Source organism: Meles meles, chromosome 1, assembly GCF_922984935.1.
Source record: "Meles meles chromosome 1, mMelMel3.1 paternal haplotype, whole genome shotgun sequence".
Classification (NCBI taxonomy): domain Eukaryota; kingdom Metazoa; phylum Chordata; class Mammalia; order Carnivora; family Mustelidae; genus Meles; species Meles meles.
In genome coordinates, this window is record NC_060066.1 from 60,039,935 (window position 1) to 60,060,741 (window position 20,807).

Here is a 20,807-nt window from a genome sequence, read left to right on the forward strand (position 1 = left end):
GGTGGCTCAGTCAGTTGGGCAACGGCCTTTGGCTCAGGTCATGATCCTAGAGTCCCAGGATCGAGTCCCACATTGGGCTCCCAGCTCTACAGAGAGCCTGCTTCTCCAACTCTGACCTTCTCCCCTCTCATGCTCTCTCTCACTCTCTCTCTCAAATAAATAAATAAAATCTTTAAAAGAAAAAAGAAAAATCAGAAAAGCCAGACTATGTTATTTCTGAGTAAGATGACTTGAGAGTTCATGAAAAACTTTCAGTTATTAAAGAGTAATTTCAGGGGTTCATCATCAAATTACTGATTGGAAAAATAGGTTGAAAGTAAGTTCTTGTGTACAGGGAATGCCTTACACCCAGAAATTCCACATTTACTGCTCTGGCTGTTCGCAAGTGACCTCCGCAGGACTTATGTCCGGGGGGGCGGGGGGGACTCACCCAGCTGCTTGTGTGAGCTTAGCCAGCTGCTCAGGTCTCCCTGCCTCTTCACCCATGCATAGTAACTCTCTAGAAGCTAAAACTTAGGTTTATTGGGGGGGGGGGAGGGAATCAAATAGATAAATACATATATGGCCCTAACAGAAAGTCGACAGCTGATGTTACTGTTTACTTACTTTTTACTGCATTTTATGGGAGAAAGTGTATGTGATAATGGTATTTGGAGATTCATGACAGTCTGATCACTCGCGGATATCGGCAATGTGTTGAATACGTGAGAGGTTTCTTGGTCGTGCATGTTCCAACTTGTGTGTGTGTGTGTGTTTTCCACATGACCAGCTACAGCAGCAGGGTATCCGGTTTGCATTGTTGCAGCTGTCCTCCCCAGACTGACCAGCCCGAACCCCCCCACACACACACCCCAACCCATGAACAAAGGCATGTCTTACCACTTGGCCAAATAAAGGGGTCGTGGGTTGCTCTGGAGCTGAGCCAGTGATTTGAACACAGGAATTCACTAACATGAGCCAGAGTTAAGCCCAGATTTTCCCCCCAGGCAAAATCCAGACCTATCAGTGGCCTGGCCACACAGAGCTGTTGGCGACAGCCAACTCAGATGGGTTCCTGTTCTCTTCTACTTCCTGTCATTGGGTGTAGGGCTACCAGAAGCTCTCGTGCAGACCTCTCGTCTTAGGGTTTGAATGTGGTTTTGACTCATCTTGCCAGCTGCGTAGGAGCATTGACACAGGGAGGGGCACGAGATGGAAAGGTTCCCCCCTCCCTGTTGGGTCTCACAGGAAAGAACAAGTAAAAGAGTACAGGGGTTATGGCTTGACTGACACTGTGCTTCCAAAATATATTTGCAGAAAGATTAAGCTGTACTTGTTTATTCTCCAGTTATTGTAAAAAGCGGTAGAGATAAATGATAGCATCTTATTTGAGGATGTGGTGGTGTGTTGTGATTTTAACAGAATAAACTGTTTGTACTTGGTTTTATAAATTTATCACTGAAGGACTAGCAGATTTTATTATAAGGCAGCATAACTGTACTCTCTGGCTTCATTAATTATGATGCCTAGACATAATTAGGCTCTATCTAAAAATAGCAGATAAAGTGGAAGATCATTCTGGGAAAAAAGAGTTGAGATTCCGAGAAACTGTGAAAGAACATAACAGAGGGCATCCATTGGTTCTCAGGCGCACCACAGGGACTGAAGTGTCCCCCATCACCAGCGATGGCTCCCACAAGGGAGCCCTTTGTTCAGGAATATGGTCTTACCCTGTTGGTTTTAGTTCCATTTCATGATACCTTATAATCTGAAACATCCTCTGTGATTCAGAAATAACAATTTTGATGATTGGAAAGTCGATCCATTAATTTTTTATTAATGGACTTCATTTTTTAGAGTAGTTTTAAATTTACAGAAAAATTGAGCAGAAAGTACAGAGTTGTTCCCTCCTCTCCCCACACCCACACAATTTCCCCTATAATGAAAATCTTACACAAGTGGGTACTTCTGTTACAATTGATGAGCCCGTATTGCTACATCAGTATTAGCTAAAGTCCGTGGTTGACATTAGGACTCACTCTGTGTGTGGTGCTGTCTAGTGGGTTTTGATATATACATAATATCATTGAGCCCCCATTACAACGTTATATAGAGTAGTCTCACTGTTCTAAGTTTCTCCCGGGCTCCACCTATGTTCATCCTTCCTCCACTTTGACCCCAAACCCTTCACAACCTCCGATCTTTTTAGTAGCTCTATCCTTTTGTCAGTCTGTTCATTTTTTTTTAATATTTATTTATTTATTTATTTGACAGACAGAGATCACAAGCAGGCAGAGGGGCAGGCAGAGAGAGAGAGAGGGAGGAAGCAGGCTTCCTGCTGAGCAGAGAGCCCGATGCGGGGCTCGATCCCAGGACTCTGGGATCATGACCTGAGCCAAAGGCAGAGGCTTTAACCCAGTGAGCCACCCAGGCGCCCCATAGTCTGTTCATTTTTAAGTAACTAACCAGCTGTTCTTAAGGACACATCACTCATTCCTTTATTCATAAAATGAGTCCTTAATAAATCCTGGGAGCCAGGCAGTGTCCTGCACAATGGGAATATAGCAGAGGAACAATCTTCCTGAAGCTTACATTCTACTGTCCCCAGCCCCCAGTGTTGGCTAGGTCCTAAGGAGGAGTGAGGTGTCCCATAAAGACACAGAAAGAGAGGGGAAGTTGGAGAATTTGGAAATGGGACCTCCTGCCAATTAGGCAGTTAGCCCTCGACCCCTGTCTCAGGTCAGACCCCATCTTCCCTGCTTCCTTCCAGCAGCTAGTCCCAGGAATTTGGTCTGCCAGCCTCCTCCAGCTGCCACTTACATTTTCTCTCCCTTTAAGAACTGCTGGGACACAACCTTACTTCCCAGCTTTTCCTCTCCTGCTGTTTCTGAAATAAGTGTAAGCACCTCTTTCAAACCTTCATCGAGCTTTTACTACTAGGTATCTGTAGCCCTGCCTGGTGCTAGTGAAACAGCATAGAAAGTTAACAAAATCATAAGACATAGATGCCCATTATTATCATCTAAATACTAACTGGACAAGGTCTTCTTTGGAAGGGGATGACCTAGAGTTCTCTGTCTTACCCTATAAATCCTCTGTTCTTGGGCAGGTGGACATCAGTTCTCGTGTCTTGCCATAAGAAGCCCCATTCTCTACCCGGCTGCCTCCTCCCTCACCCTAGTCGTCTGGAAAGAGAAGTTTCATGAGTGAGGACAGGCCAGGGGGCAGGTGGAAGACTGAAAGACATCTGCGTCTTCCTCTCCACCTCTGCCTCCTTGCTTCACACAAAAAACGTACTTAAGTGGACTCCTTAGAATCTCCTGAGCACATTCCTAAGTACAGATCCTGTGCTTGGCATCTGCAGGCTGGCGAGAGCCCATTGTGGGCATCTGTTCCCAACCACACAGTGATGTCATGCTGGTCCCTTGAATCGGTCATAGAGGGAGTATTTAACCATGGAGATCAAGGCTACAGATAAGAGTTTCCAGAGTTTTTTCCAGAGTTACTTTATTCAGCCTGCTACTGGGCAGACCCTTCTTAATCAAATTCTTACATAGATCCTGCCACAGAAATTACACTCATGAACACCGTATTCATAAGCTGTTAACTCTAGTCTCCCCGGTTTGCGGGGGAGGCTGCCAACCAAAGTCAGCAGGAGATCTGACCCAGGAAGTTTTGAAAACCAGGCTTTGCATCAAGCTGCACCGAACTTGCTCTGCCTTTCATTTCCCTTGAAAGAAGGACGGAGGCAACATACAGGTGGACCTCCATCCATGTGGGCCTCAGAGAACTCACAGCACTAGGACCCCAGAACTTGCAGGCGGAGGCACGGGGCCATGAGCGCAGTAGCGTTTCTCTGCCCCAGGCTGCAGACAACATGCTTGTCCATGGGTAATTAACAAGGTGCCGCCCTTGCTGACTCGCCCTTTGTGCCCCATGTAGGACTGCACACGCAAGAGCGAAAGCTGACGCTGCCGACCAGGCTGCCCAGGCCGCCCGCCAGGAGTGTGACATCGCAAGAGCGGTGGCCAGGGAGCTGTCACCTGACTTCTACCAACCAGGTGAGACTGTTGTCCAGAGAGGGAGAGGCAGGGGTACTGCCTCTGGTCTTTTTTTTCCCCCCCTTTTCTTTTTCCTTAAAGGTCCGTGCTTCGTGGATATCAGCAATACTACAAAACAAGTAGGTACAAAAAGTCCTAAGTATTTGAAGGCTGAGTGTTAAGTGCTGGAGACTTGGCTTAGTCCCCAGTGTCTCTCCCTTCCTGCCTCCTGACTCTTGGCAGCAAACTTTGAGCTGATACCAGTAAAGGAGATGGGAATCCAGAAGAAGTTTCTGATTCTAAGAAATGCTGTTAGCATGTTAGTGCCTGTTGCACATGGTGTAACAAACATCCCAAATTCAGAGGCACCTGTAACCATACCATTAGCTGTAGTAACACATGAACCAGTAACTACTAAGACTATTTTTTTTGATCGATCAGAACTAAAGTTCTGATCCTTGAATCACTTGAATCCTTGAATAACTATGGTTATTAACAGGACAATCCAAGTCATGGTAGAATAAATTAAAATGACAACCTCATAAAAATAATCAATCCAGATCATCTACCTCTCAAATGTTACAAAAATATCAATAGATTAAAATATTTACCTGACTGCCTAGTGGTTTCTTAGTAGATTGTTTCCATCCCTTTCTATAATAGTCTAGCCACTGTTTGGCTTTTTTTTAAGATTTTATTTATTTATTTGACAGACAGAGATCACAAGTAGGCAGAGAGGCAGGCAGAGAGAGAGGAGGAAGCAGGCTCCCTGCTGAGCAGAGAGCCCGATGTGGGGCTCGATCCCAGGACCCTGAGCTTATGACCTGAGCTGAAGGCAGAGGTTTAACCCACTGAGCCAGCCAGGCGCCCTCTTCATTGTTTTAGAAGCAACATCTTCCCAGTGATTGAGGGATGAACAGATTTCTAGATGAAGAGATCAAAATCAGTGTTCTATAAATTTCTATAAATATCAAAATTTATATTTTCTTGATAAGGAAATTTTCCACATTGGTTTCTATAACTAAGCTGGAGAACTAGCATCCTGCACAACATGTGAGTTCAGCTGTGCTTGGTTCCAATGAAGGTAAATAATTCTGGAACCCACCAAATGAACAAAGCAGGTCAAAGTGGACAGAATAGCAAGATCCATACAAAAGCTAGAAACTTGGCTGTAATAAAGGATGGAGGAATTAGAAGGAAAGGAGGACATGGTGATTTTTTTTTTTTTCTACAAAGAAGGAAGACAGTAAAAGATGGGGTTAAGAAGACTTTTTTTAGGAGAAACACTAGAAAGGGACCCCGTCTGGTTGCTGAGTGATAGAGCTTTCAGAGTGACTTCTGTAATAGTTCAGCTCCAGGGAGACAACTCTGACAATGGGTGTTTTCTTTCATGTGCCTCCTTTCTAAACCTCTGGATGAGATTTACCATACACATATATTATTAAGAAAGTGGAACTCTTTGCAATGACCTCTGCTAGGAAGAGACTATTTTTCTGGTTTGAAATGAACACCCACTTCCTGGTGCCCAAGTGTGTCGTCGCTACCTGTTGGATGTGAGAGCTGCACACTGAGTTCAGCCACAGAGTCCAGAGACTGCCCTGTTCCCTTCCCAGTGGCATGGGGAAGCGGCTCATTAGTCAGGAGATAGTGCTGCTCCGTGAAGTAGCCCTAGGCTTGGGCTGCTTTGAAAGCAAACAAACTTGGTATTGTTGTCTGCAGAGGGTAGTTTCTAGGTTCTGTTGTTAAGTCTGGGTGGGGTCCCTATAGATTTCTATTAGGTGTTACCAAGAGGTAAATGATACTGAAGGTCATCTCAGTTTCCCAGACTAGATGGTTTTAAAAGCCTTTTATGGCATAAAAGCATTTGAGGGAAGAAAATATTGTGGGAAAATGTAATGCCACCCTCTTAGCTAACATACCAGCCTCATACAAGCAAGTTGTCCGTCAGTAATGAATACAGCACAGTAGCAGAAGATGACAACGGGTCTATTTAAGACAAGGGCTAAGGGGAAGGCTACAATCCCCTTTGACCCATAGCCAACTCTTCCTGCAGCAACTGGACAGAAAGCCTTTTCTGTACCAAGTATTATTGATCTTCTCAAGGGAACATAATTCAAGCTTTCCACTCCGCATTTATAGGGTGATCAAATCAGATAGACATTTCTAAAAGGGCTTTCAAGTACTTTTTTTGAGGTCAGGCTGCTCATTTAATTTACATATCTTAGATATAAATATTTCCATTGTTTGAAAGGCATGTGTCATGCATAGACGTTGTTGGCCCTGGGGTAAAGGAGATCTGTTGTACCTTACGTGTTGAATGCTTTTCCCAGAGCTGGCAGTATTTTCAGATAGTTGCCATCTTAATTAAATCTAACGCTTTTAGTTCAAAACTGCATTATTCAAAAAAAAAAAACTGCATTATTCTACAGTTCAGTTAAAAACTAAGGAAAAAATATAAGCATATGGGAAGGCTTTGTCACCCAAAGGGTTAAGTTCTAACAAATAATGAAAAGCATACAAATAGAGGGATGTGACTGTATATGTAAATAATTACACATTTACACACAGACAAATCATCACTGTCATGTGTATGAGTGACACAGCAGGTCACCCCCCACCAAGAACTTAGAAATGACATTTCCCTCCAAGGGTTAAATTTTTAAATGAGCCTGTGATACTGCACAAAGATATATAAAGTGATCATAAGTGATAGCACAGCTATATTTACAATAAGATTTCCTTATAACCCGATTAAGTGTATTAAAACTACCTGAACAATTGGTCACACAAAGTAGTATAGAAAAAAAAAAGCCACAGAGGCAAATATTGGCAGCGCCCATCCAAACACCGTCCAGGGAAGAGAGAAGCCGTGGCCAAACCCTAGAGTACTGCAGTTGAACTGGCAAGGACATTTCTGTTATGGGGAAGGATTCAGGGAACCATAGCCAACCATGTATGGTTTTATCGGCAAGACCATCCCACTGAGGAAATGGATGCATCAGGCTAGCTGAACCTGATGCCTTTAGATGTTTGAGTCATCTCTTACTTCTCCTGATTGCATGTTCATCATAACCTTCTAATTTTGGTTGAGCTTCTCACGGAGGTCTCCCAAAAGAAACAGCATGGGCCGGCACCCTTCATGCGAGGCCCCGCCCGTGATGTTTACATTGCTCATGGAGAACTCATGAATTGACCTTCTGGTGTTTGACATCAGTCTTGGGAGCTCTGGTGATGTGAGTCTGCCCCCAAGGGATGGCCGTACTTCAAAGTGCTGATGAAATCAGGTTTCTAAGCCAGGAAACCTGAGAGGAGATTTTGGATGATCGCTAAGGAAGCAGAGGGGAGGATGATTGGGAAATGGTATGGTTCTTTGTCCCACACTTTCAGTTTCCTTCCCATCAAGATACTTACTTTTCTTTACTGTATTTTTTTTATTATGTTACATTAGTCACCATACTGTACATCATTAGTTTTTGATGTAGTGCTCTATGATTCATTGTTGGCGTATAACACCTAGTGCTCCGTGCAATCTGGTTCCTCCTTGATACCTATCACCGGGCTCACCTGTCCCCCACCCCCTCCCCTCAGAAACTCTCAAGATACTTATTTTGTTTTTAACTTCAAGTGATATTAAGCAGGCTGCAAAACTTTTATATTTATCAAGAGTGGGAGTGACTGGGCCAAAAAAAAAAAGACTGAAAAGCACTGCCCTAGCATGTGGTAAACATGTTTACTTTGAGCCGTCTTAGGATATAGCCAGCTCACTTCCGTGGGCAACATCCTCAGCAAGTTTTGTCCTCTTGTGTTTGAGCATATGTATTAGCTCGGCTGCTATAACAAAGCAAAATGCTACAGACTGAGTGGCTTAAGCAACAGAAGTTCATTTCTCACAGTTCTGGAGGCTGCAAGGCTGAGATCAGAGTGCCAGTACGGTTGGGTTCTGGTAGAGAACCATCTTCCTGGCTTAGAGGTGGCCTCCTCCTCCCTGTGTCCTCACGTGGCCTTTCCTGGGTGCATGCATGCGGATAGAGAACAAGAACTCTGCTGTCTCTTCCTCTTCCTATAAGGGCATGAATGCTGTCATGGGGTTCCACCTTCTAACCCAGTCTAAACCAACTTAACCATATGATGAGCCCTGATACATGAGTGAACACTGCATCTGAAACTAAGTATGTGCTCTATGTTGGCTAATTGAATTTTAAAAATCAATTAATAATAAATAAATAAAACCTACTCACCTCCCAAAGGCCCCAACTCTAAATATGAACACATTGGGGATTAGAGCTTCAGCATATGAGTTTGGGGAAAACACAAACATTCAGTCCATAATAGCATGTATGTGTACTCACATAACACTCTGTATGTCATTTAAAGTAAAAGTGAAGTATTTAGGGTATTATGGGCTGGTGTTAACTAAGCTCACATTCCTGGTATGAATTAGAAATCTTCAGAAATCGAAGTATATTTTCATTATATAATGGTCTCTGCGTATCATTAGTATGTAGTATTTTGGGTTCAGGGAAGTAGCCTGGAACAGAGGACTTCCAAACTCACTTTCCAAAACCCAAAATTCAGGATACATTTTTTTTTTTTCGTGGAAAAGGGGAAATGGAATAATCTACTAGTTGACATGAAATTAATAATTCATGAGTTTCCTGGTTATTCCTACCACTTATTTCAGTATATTCAGTTCCACAAATGGGTGTTGAGTGCCAGCCCTGTGCAGGACACCAGAAGGGAGGGCCCCCAGCTTGCAGGCTGTGTTGTGGCTATGTTCATAGAAGTGAGACTATTTTTATAGAAGGGACTCTAAAGTCCTATAGGAAAGGGACATTCTTTCCACGTAGAATATGAAAGTAATTGTGCTACGGGTTATATCGCCTTTTTAGAATCTTTCAATTTGGTCCTCTTCTACTGACTGGCAGTCTCCAAAGAAGATACCTAGTTTCTGTTTAATGACTTCCGATGTTACTACAAAGCCCCTGCCATCAGCCCTGCCCTCGTAGACATTTGTTTTGGGGACTCGTCGTGGTGCTCCTTCTGCCCATAGCCAGCCCACCGTGGCTCACCTAGGAGGAACTAGTTGCCTGCCCTGCTGTCACCATCTGCCATACCTGTGCAGAGCCTTCCTGCCACCTGTAGTAAGGAACATTTCGGTGTTAGTGGATGGCATGTGCTGAACGTTGTTTCGTGTTGTGTGGCATGCCAGCGAGCAGGGGACTTGTATCTGACTTCTTCCTAATAGGAACTCCCCAGACCCTTGGGATTCACAGAGACGGTCTGTAAAGATCAATGAAAACACTCCCTACAACTGTCATCATACATGATAATTTTGCTCACTGGCAGTATTCTGACTACTCTTTGGCAAGAACTGCTATGTCTGGGGTGCCTGGGTGGCTCAGTGGATTAAGCCGCTGCCTTTGGCTCAGGTCATGATCTCAGGGCCCTGAGATCGAGCCCCGCGTCGGGCTCTCTGCTCCACAGGGAGCCTGCTTCCCCCTCTCTCTCTGCCTGCCTCTCTGCCTACTTGTGATCTCTCTCTGTCAAATAAATAAAATAAAAAATTTAAAAAAAAAAAAAAAGAACTGCTATGTCTCACGTGTTTAATGCTGCTGGTATGGCTCCACTGACACACAGGACTACACAGAACAAGTAGCAAGCACAACAGGTGCCTTCCAAGAAGAGAGTCCAGGAAAAACTTTCTGTCCTCTGCATTACATGTCTTGTTCAAAAAGCATTCATTCGTTCTCTGAAAAATCGAACTAGCTGGCCAGTCCCTATATGACTACATGACTACCCCATGTTGGAACCATTGACGGCTGGAGTCAGGGCTCCCTTTTTTTGGCATGCTTTTAAATGGCTGTGTCTGGGTACCTTAGGATCCCCTGGAGCACTTGTTAAACATCAAGACTTCAGGCTTCGACTCATACTTAAAGTCTCCGGGAATTGTACCCCTGGTATCCTGACAGATAGCAAATATGGAGCCACAGCTGTAGAGTACATTTATTTTCTTATCTCGCTGCTTATTAATGAACGGTAAAGCTGAGAAATTTTTTTAATATGCAAGTTAGTACCAGAATGTATGTCCACCATCCCAGTAAATTCCTTTTTTTTTTCTTTTAAGATTTTATTTATTTACTTGAGAGAGGCAGAGAGTGAGAGAGAAAGAACATGAGAGGTGAGAGGGTCAGAGGGAGAAGCAGACTCCCCGCTGAGCAGGAAGTCGGATGCAGGATTTGATCCTGACACTCCAAGATCATGACCTGACCTGAAGGCAGTTGCTTAACCAACTGAGCCAGCCAGGTGCCCCAAATTCCTTTTTTTTTTAAATTGAGGTATGCCTGATATACAATGTTTGTACACAATATTGTGATCTGACAACTCTGGGCGTTCTGCAATGCTTACCTTAAGTGCAGTTACCATCCATTACCATATAAAGTTATTACAAAACGTTACTAAACATTATTGATATTATATCTTATTATATATTAGTTAATACATATTGTTATAATAGTGTATTATATAATATTATATTAGTCATATTAATTATAACAATATTATTGGCTATATTCCCTATGCTCTACTTTTCATCCTCTTCATTTATTTAGTTTTTACCTCTTAAACCCCTTCACCTGTTTTGCCAACCCTCTTTCCCTCTGGCAACTACCAGTTCTCTGTATTTATGAATCTGTTTCTGGTTTTGGTTTGGTTTTTTTTTTTTTTTTTTTGGTTGTTCATTTGTTTTTTAAGTTCCACATATAGGTGAAATCACACAGTGTTTGTCTTTCCAAATCTGACTTATTTCACTTAGCATAATACGAGGTCTATCCATTATTGTCACAAGTGGCAAGAACTCATTCCTTTTTATGGCTGATTAATATTACCATGTGTATGTGTGAGTGTGCTTGCGTGCGTGTAACAAATATTCTTTATTAATTCATATATAAATGGACATTTAGGTTGTTTCCATATCTTGGCTGTTATAAATGCTGCCATAAATAGTCAGGGGTGCAAATCTTCTTGAATTAGTGTTTCTGGGTTGTTTTTTTTGTTTGTTTTTGGTTTTTTGTTTTGTTTTGTTTTCAGTAAATACCCAGCAGTGGAATTGCTGTAGTGTTTGGTAGTTCTATTTTTAATTTTTTGAGGAAACTCTATACTGTTTTCCAGTGACTGAAACAATTTACATTTCCAGCAAAATAGTGCACAAGGGTTCCCTTTTCTCCATACCTTCAACATTCATTATTTCTTGTCTTTTTCATACCAGCTAGCTATTCTGACTGGTGGGAAGGGATATCTCATGGTGATTTTAATTTGTATTTCCTTGATGGTTAGTGATGCTGAGTATTTTTTTAGGTGTCTGTTGGCCATCTCTATATATTCTTTGGAAAAATGATTGCTCAGGTCCTCTGCCAGTTCTTTAATCAGATTATTTGGGTTTTTTGGTTTTGAGTCGTATGAGTTCTTTATATATTTTGATACTAACCCCTTATCAGACATATCAATGGCAAATACCTTCTCCCATTTAGTAGGTTGCCTTTCATTTTGTTGGTGGTTTCCTCTCTGTGCAAAAGATTTTTGTTTTGGTGTAGTCCCAATAGTTTATTTTTGCTTTTGTTTTTCTTGCCTGAGGAGACGTTTCTAGGAAACTTCTGCTAAGGCCAGTGTCCAAGAGGTTATTGCCTGTTTTAGTAGTTTTATGGTTTCAGGTGTAATGTTTTAGGTCTTTAATCCATTTTGAGTTTACTTTCATGCATGGTGTAAGACAGTGGTCCAGTTTCCCAGAGCCATTGATTGAACGACTGTCTTTGCCCTATTGGGTATTCTTGCCTCCTTCACCGTAGACTGACCACATAAGCATGAATTTATTTCTGGGCTCTCTATTCTGTTCGCTGATCTATGTGTCTTTTTTTGTGCCAGTCCCGTTATGTTTTGCTTACTCTAACTTGAATCTGGATTGTGATACCTCCAGGTTTTTCGTTCTTTTTCAAGATTGCTTTAGCCATTTGAAGTCTTTTGTGATTCTACACAAATCTTAGGACTGTTCTGGGTTCTGTGAAAAATACTGTTGCTGTTTTGATAGGGATCTAGAGATTCATGTGGGTAGTATGGACATTTTAATGCTTCTGATTCTTCCATTCCGTGAGCATGGAATATGTTTACATTTGTGTCATCCTCAGTGTCCTTCATCAGTGGCTTACAGTCTTCAGAGTACAGGTCTTTGACCTCCTAGGTGTGTTCCTAATTGTATAATTTTTGATGCCGTTGTAAATGGGATTGTTTTCTTAATTTCTCTTTCTGCTGCTTCACTATTAGTGTATAGAAACACAACAGATTTCTGTATATTAATTTTTTCTGCAACCTTACTGAATTCATTTTACTCATTCTGATAGTTTTTTCATGGAGTCTTAGGGTTTTCTGTATTTATTATATAGCATCATGTTATCTGAAAATACTGATAGTTTACTTTTTCCTTACAAATTTGGATAAATCCTGAATTTATAAGCTGCACTGTTATGGTCTCACATTTCCAAAATGAAGCACATGGGCTCTGTGACAGCTTTGTTTCTCATGGTTCAGTGACTCTGTCTCTTTTCCTCACAACTTTAAGAATGTATAACTAATCATGTTCGCCAGTGTCCATTCCCTTCCCCTGCTCTTTTCTGTGTAGGCACTTAAGTTAAATATTAGCTTTTAATGTGGCTTTATCTTTAGATTTGCGAAAATAACTTTTGTTCCTACCCCTTAGATTGAAGACTAAAAGTACTTTGTAATTTCCGTGTTCCAATAATGTAAAATTGATTCACAATGAAGTAAAATAAAATCAGCCAACTCTGATGGAATTTGGGGTAGAAGGGTTAAGAGAAAAAAATACATAAGCAACACACTGCATCAAACTGTATCAGATATTATCTGTTATCACCGGAGGGGAGGAAGGCTTTTTGTGCCATAGAATCATGAGGTGGTTCTCTGTGGAAGACCAGTAAATGACCTTAATGGGTTTTTTAAGTAGGGGCAAGTCTGTTGATGAAAGAACAGGACTTTCTGGTGCTGCTGCTATTTCTCGTGCTGGTATATGCCAGTCTCAGCACCAAAAGAGAAGTCAGAAACAGGAAGCTCATTACCTTTTGAATGATTTGCAGATGCCCCTTTTCCTTTAGGGCACGGAGATACCTTTCTTTGGGCCAAGAATTCATACTTTCAGAGAAAATCACCAAATTTCAAAGGGGTGGTGATAGCATTTGGGGGAGCCTTCAAGTTCAGTAATTATTGCCATATGATCTTATCCTATTAGGTGGAAATATAGGTGGGATAATGTAATTTCGGGTTTTGGGGAATTCTCATTTTTTGGCTTAAAATATTACATATATATTGTATTATATTTTAAGGATGCACAGAAGCTGTGTGATTTTGGTTTTCAGCTGCTATAGCTGTTTTTGTGTCAGTGGGATAATAATGCCTGCTTCCTAAGATTTTGGTGAAGCTTTAAATTTTGGGAAATACCTTGTATAAACAGCAGTCTCAGAACAATAAGTTACTATTCAGACCACCAGAGGAAGAGCAATTAAAAGTATAAGTAGGCAGTATGTATTTTAACTATTGAGGATAACTCCTTCAGCTGCTCTGTAAATCTTCTAAGTCTGGGTTGAAGGGTGGGAGTGGGGGACAGGAAGGAAAGTGAACAGATGCCAGTTTCTGTAAACAAATTGGGGGGGGGGGGTTCTCCCTGTATACTCAAGAGATGATGTTGTCAGCTCCTGCCCATTTGTAGAGAATAGGGCCACCTGTGTTGTGACCTCGACTTGACCTCATGGGATGAAAGTGACTGATAGGTAGAGCGGTGGCCAGAGGATATAGGTGATCTACTTATAGGGGAGGAACTGAGAGGTGAAGTGCCTATAGGGAGGGCACTGCCTTGGAGTGCTGTCTTGGACAGCCCCGGGGTTTCCCACTGCCTGGACCACTGACATTCATAAACTCAAGGCCTATACCATCTTGTGCTGCCTGGTCTGGGTCGTTACTCTTTGCTCCTTCAAAAATTCCCACATAATGCTACAGTGTACCATTTTTTTTACATTGAAGTATAGTTGACACACCAAATGTTACTTTATTAAGCTTACTTATCTTTTTTTTTAGAGAAAGAGCAGGAGTAGGGGTGGGAGGGCCCCAGGGAGGGAGAATCCTAAGCAGACTCCTTGCCGAGCATGGGTCCCAATGCGGGGCTTGGTCTCAAGACCCTGAGATCATGACCGGAGCCAAAACCAAGAGCTGGACTCTTAACTGGCTGAGCCACCCAGATGCCCCTCCAGATGTTCCTTTAGTTTCAGGTATACAGCTTAGTGATTGCACAAGGTTATCCAGTCATGCTCTGCTCACCACAGTGTAGCGACCATCGGTCACCCTACAGCGCTGCTACAGTGCCATTGACTGTATCTCCTGTGCTGTACCTTTCCTTCCCATGACTTATTCATTCCATAACTGGAAGCTTGTGCTTTCCACTCACCTTCACCCATTTTGCCCATCCTTCTACCTTCCTCCCCTCTGACAACCATCAATTCTCCATATTTATGAATCTGTTTCTGCTTTTTGTTTATTTGTTTTGCTTTTTAAATCCTACATATAAATGAAATTACATGGTATTTGTCTTTCTCTGACTTATTTCTTTTGGATAATACCCTCTAGCTCCACCCATGTTGTCACAAACGTTAAAGATCTTTTTCATTGCTGAGTAACACTCCATTGTTTGAGTATACATCTTTTTTGTCTATTCATCTATCAAGGGACCCTTGGGTTGTTTTCCATAATTTGATTATTGTAAGTAATGCTGCAATAAACATAGAGGTCCATAGATCTGTTCAGATTAGTGTTTCCATTTTCTTTGGGTAAATACCCAATAGTGGAATACTGGATAATATGCTATCTCTATTGTTAAATTTTTGATGAACCTCCATGCTGTTTTCCACTGTGGCTGCACCAATTTACATTTCCACCAACAGTGCACGGAATTTCCTTTTTCTCCACATCCTTGCCAATACTTATTTCTTATCTTTCTAATACCAGCCATTCTGATAAGTGTAAAGTGATATCTCATTATGGATTTGATTTGCATTTCCCTGATGATTAGTGATGCTTAGCATTTTTTCATGTGTCTGTGAGCCATCTATATACCTTCTTTGGGAAAATATCTGTTCAGGCCCTCTGTCCATTTTTCAGTCAGATTGTGGGTTTTATTGGTGTTGAGTTGCATTAGTTCTGGCATAATGTTTTAGACATTAAACCCTTATTGGATATATCATTTGCAAATATCTTCTCCCATTTAGTAGGTTGACTTTTTGATTTGTTGGTTTCTTCTTGGTGAAAGCTCTTTATTTTAGTGTAGTCTCGGTAGCTTATTTTTGCTTTTGTTTCCCTTGCCTGAGGAGACATATCTAGAAAAATGTTGGCTGGGGTTGATGTCAAACAGATTATTGCCCATGTTTTCTTCTAGGAACTTTATGGTTTTTGGTCTTACATTTAGTTCTTTAATCCGTTTTTATTTTTGTGTATGGTGTAAGAAAATGGTCTACTTTCATTCTTTTGCATGTAGGTGTCCAGTTTTCCCCAACAACCATTTATTGAAGGGACTGTCTTTTCCTTATTGTATATTCTTGCCTCCTTTGTCAGAGAGTAAGTGACCATATAAGCATGGATATATTTCTGGGCTCTCTATTCTGTTCCACTGATCTATTTTTATGCCAGTACAATACGATATTGATTGCTATAGCTTTATAGTATATCTTGAAATCCAAGATTGTGACACTTCCAGCTTTGTTTTTCTTTCTCAAAAGAAAGAAATTTGGCTATTCAGAGTCGTTGTGGTTCCATACAAATTTTAGGATTATTTTTGTTCTAGTTCTTTGAAAAATGCTATTGGTATTTTTTTTTTAATTAAAGATTTTATTTATTTATTTGACAGAGATCACAAGTAGGCGGAGAGGTAGGCAGAGAGAGAGAGGAGGAAGCAGGCTCCCTGCCAAGCAGAGAGCCCGATGCAGGACTTGATCCCAGGACCCCGAGATCATGATCTGAGCCGAAGGCAGAGGCTTAACCCACTGAGCCACCCAGGTGCCCCTGTTATTGGTATTTTGATAGGGATTGCATTGAATCTGTAGATTGCCTTGGATAGAATGGGCATTTTAATATTTTAACAACATTAATTCTTCTAATCCATGAGCATCGAATGTCGTTCCATTTGTGTCATCTTCAATTTCTTTCATCCGTGTTTTTGGTGCAGTTGTAAATGGGATTGTTTTCTTAATTTCTTTCTGCCACTTTGTTATTAGTGTATAGTGTACAGCTTTCCGTATATTAATTTTGTAAACTGCAACTTCCAAATTCATTTATTCTAATAGTTTTTTAGTGGAGTGTTTAGGGTTTTCCTTTTTAAAAAAATATTTTATTTATTTTAGAAAGCTCAGGAGCAGAGGGAGAGAATCTTCAGGCAGACTCCCTGCTGAGTGCAGAGCCCAATGCAGGCTTGATCTCATGACCCATGAGATCATGACCTGAGCCAAAAACCAAGAGCCAGACGCTTAACCAACTGAGCCACCCAGGTTCCCCTAGGGTTTTCTATATATATATAGTAAGTTTACTTCTATCTTACCAGTATTTATGCCTTTAATTCTTTTTCTTGTCTGATTGCTGCAGCTAGAACTTACAGAACCATGTTAAATAGAAGTGGCAAGAATGGACATTCTTATTTCTGATGTTAGAGGAAAAGCTGTTAGTTTTTTCACCACCAAATATGATGTTATATTTGGTCTGGGTTTGTCGTATGTGGTCTTTATTATGTTGAGGTATGTTCCCTCTAAACTTACTTTGTTGAGAATTTTTATTATGATTAAATGATGAATTTTAACGCTTTTATGAATCTCTTGAGATGATCATATGATTTTTACCCTTCATTTTGTTACTGTGGTGTATTACATGGATTGTTTTGCCGACATCGAACCATCCTTTGCATCCCCAGAAAAATCCCAGTTGATCATGGTAAATGATTCATTTCATGTGTTATTTAACAAGGTTTGCTGATATTTTGTTGGATATTTGCATCTGTGTGCATCAGAGCTATTGGCCTATAGTTTTTTTGTAATGTCTCTGGTAAGCTTTACTTCCTCTTCTATTTTTTGGAATAATTTGAGGAGACTAGGTATTAACTCTTCTTTAAATGTTTAATAGAATTCACCTGTGAATCCATCTGGTCCTGGACTTTTATTGTTGGGAGTTTTTGATTACCAATTTAGTTTCATTACTAGTAATTGATATGTTCAGATTTTCTATTTCTTCCTGATTCACTTTTGAAAGACTGTATGTTTTTAGGAGCTTATCCATTTCTTCTAGATTATCTGGTTTGTTGGCATATAATTTTTGTAGTAGTCTCTTTTGTATTTCTGTGGTGTTGGCTGTTTTCCTTTATTTCTAATTTTATTTTGTCCTCATTTTTCTTAATGAGTCTGGCTAAATGTCAGTTTTGTTCAATTTTTCTATTGTGTTTTTACTCTAGATATCCTTTGTTCTAATCTTTATTATTTCCTTCCTTCTACCAACTTTGAGCTTTTTTCCTTTTTCTCTAGTTCCTTTAGGTACACCTGTATTGCTGTAAATTTCCCTTTTAAATGTCCATTGGGGCATCCAAAAGATTTGGATCACTGCGTCTTTATTTCCTCTCTGATTTTTGATTGATGAGTAGCATGGTGTTCAGTCTCCACATGTTTGTATTTTTTCCCAATTTTCTTTCTTGTAATTGATTTCTCATTTCACACAGTTGTGGTCAGAAATGATGCATGATATGATTTCAGTCTTCTTAAATTTATTGAGACTTGTTTTGTGGCCTAACATGTGACCTAGCCTAGAGAATGTACAATGCACACTTGAAAAGAATGTACATTCTGCTGATTTTGGATGGGATGTTCTGTATATAATCTGTTAAGTGCATCTGGTCTAATGTAGCATGCAAAGACACTTCTCCCTTGTATAAGGGGAAAAATGACAATAATAAGAGACGTTAACACCCACTTACATCAATGGGTAGGTCATCCAGGCAGAAAATAAGTATCTGTTAATACTTGCTTTATGTATTTAGATATTCCAATGTTGGATGCATGGATCTTTACAGTTAGATCTTTGGATCCTCCTGTTGGATTGATGATCCTTTGATCTTTATATAATGCCCTTCTTTGTGTCTTGTTAAGTCTTTGTCTTAAAGTCTATTTTGTCTGATAGAAGTATTGCTACCCCAGCTTTTTATAAGTATGTATCTGTCAATAATTAGTTTAAATGTAAATGGTCTAAATGCTCCTTGTCATGACTTTGATGCTTGCAGAAGCCCTTGAAGAACTCCAGGAAGTTTAAATGATGCTTTGATGGGGCACCTGGGTGGCTCAGTCGGTTAAGCATCCTTTGGTGAAGTAGCATTACAAATGTCATCTGCAGGTTCTATTCTTACTTACAGAGTAGATACTCTGTTAAATGTTAATTTATTAAATATTTTAATATATTTAACATACGTGAGTCAGTTATTTGAATAGGCACTTTGTGTTTTGGTTATGCTGCAAAATTTGAAATTTTATCACTAGTGCTCCATCAATATGAATTTCACCTCAGTGTTCTGGAAGCAGGCAGGAATGTTGCAATTATTAGGGAATCAGAACCGTTTAACTTTTATGGCTAGCAAAATAGTATAAATAATGGTAAATATTAATTTTTTCTGCAACAGATAACCTTTTCCCCTCTGAAATGAAGTGTACTTATGTTCAATCCAAGCCTTGGCAATATCTTTAAAAGAAAAGAAAAAAGAGGAATGGCTCATCTGATGTAGCAAAAATACATATAAAAAGCCAGAAGGAAGGAGCCTTTATGCCTTATCTTAATTTTATCACCTTCTGTTGTCAATTTTTCCCCAGGCCCAGATTATATCAAACAGAGATTTCAGGAAGGTGTAGATGCTAAAGAGAACCCGGAAGAAAAAGTACCAGAAAAGCCACCTACCCCAAAGGAGTCTCCGCATTTTTATCGCAAAGGCACAACACCCCCCAGGTCTCCTGAAGCCAGTCCCAAGCAAAGCCACTCACCGCAGCCCTCCTCCCCAAAACCCACGAAGAAGCAGAACCCCAGCTCAGGGGCAAGACTCAACCAAGACAAACGGAGTGTGGCTGATGAGCATGTGACAGCCGTCGTCAATAAGCCTTTGATGTCAAAGGCTCCCACAAAGGAGGTAGGAGCCATGGTGCCCACGTCCAAGTACTCTGGCCGCCACCACACCCCCAACCCCAGTAACGGGGAACTGCATTCTCAGTACCACGGCTACTATGTGAAACTGAATGCTCCCCAGCACCCCCCAGATGACATGGAGGAAGAGGAAGGATCAAGCCTGTCTTCCTCAGCGCTGGTGCACAAGCCATCACCCAACAAATGGAGTCCCCCTAAATCTGTGACAAAACCAGTTGCCAAAGAAAGCAAAGCTGAGCCAAAAGCTAAGAAGTCTGAACTCGTTATACCAAAGAATCCAACAAACAACGATTCATGCCCTTCTTTGGAAAAAGAAGCCAATTCAGTAAGTTGTGCATGATGTGATTTTGCTTCCTTTTGGTTGCTTCAGGTAGCAGTGTAAGGGTGACTTGCCTCTTGATGACAGCTTGTTTAGCAAAAGTCTCGAGGAGCATCAGCCACGTAAGATACATAGGCTACATAAGATAGAGCTTAGCACATTTGTAGCCTGAGACAGCAAAGAGCTCTCCGGGCAGAAACAAGTCCCCGTTCACTCCACCACCCACCTCAAACATCATTGAGGTACCGGCTTGTTACTGCACCACACGTTAGCAAGGCTTTCCCCACACTTCTTGGTAAGTTTTGGAGTAGCTTAGTTTGAGCTGCTATGACAACAGTGCTGTCAACTGGGTGGCTTAAGCAAAAAACCTTAGTTCTTATAATTCTGGAGGCTGCGAATCCCAAGATCAAGGTGCCCGGAACTGGGTTCTCACCAGACATCAAGTCTTGTCTGGTGATGTCTGATGAGAACCCAGTTCCTGGTTCAGAGACCTTCTTGCTATAGCCTCAAGCGGCTGAGAGAAACAGCAAGTTCTCTTCTGTCTCCTGTAAGGGCACGAATCCCATCAGGAGAGCTCTACCCTCATGACCCAGGGCTCACCTCCCAAACTGCCCGCTCCAGATACCATCACACTGGGAATTAGGGTTTCAACATACGAATTTGGGAGGAACACGTAGTCCATGGTAGCTAATTCTCTGGCTAGAAGGGAATCATGGGCCCTGACAGAGCCCTAGCTGGGAAGAGGATTCCATCACCAATTGCTAGGTTCTTGGCCCTGCTTTTGAGCCTCACAAAAGACGCGGTGTAAAGGAATGGTTAGAAAACAAGACCTGTCTATATCTGTGTGCCTGATAAGACTCACTTCAGATCTAAAGAGACAAGCTAAAAGTGAAGGAAAAGATAATCCAGTCAGCATCTTTTCTAGCTATTTTGAGTTATTCTCCTAAATATTTTGTTTGGATTTTACTCAGTCAAGCTTTGCCCCTAGAACATTTTCTTTCGTCCCCACTGTTTAAAATTACTTTGGTCTTCTAACTTCCCAAGTATAAGGGCTTCTAAAATTTTAGTTTTCTGGTAAATGCTCGTTTTATTTTCAATTAGTCTTGAGCATTTAAGGTTTTTAATTATTCTACCAGAAAGCTACTGGTAGTGTTACTTGATTAGAATGTTACTGGTAAGTGTTACTTGATTAGCATGTAGAGATT

General features: G+C 41.1%; 1 protein-coding gene across 4 annotated transcripts in view; it reads left to right on the forward strand.

Annotated features, from left to right (window-relative positions):
* Positions 1 to 20,807, forward strand: part of JPH1 (junctophilin 1) — an 83,714-nt gene that overhangs the window by 53,986 nt on the left and 8,921 nt on the right. For all 4 annotated transcript variants that reach the window (XM_046025532.1, XM_046025511.1, XM_046025518.1 and 1 more), the window contains exons 3-4: positions 3,922 to 4,040; positions 18,959 to 19,608. In XM_046025532.1, coding sequence (XP_045881488.1) covers positions 3,922 to 4,040; positions 18,959 to 19,608 — 769 coding nt within the window. The remainder of the gene's footprint in view (positions 1 to 3,921; positions 4,041 to 18,958; positions 19,609 to 20,807) is intronic.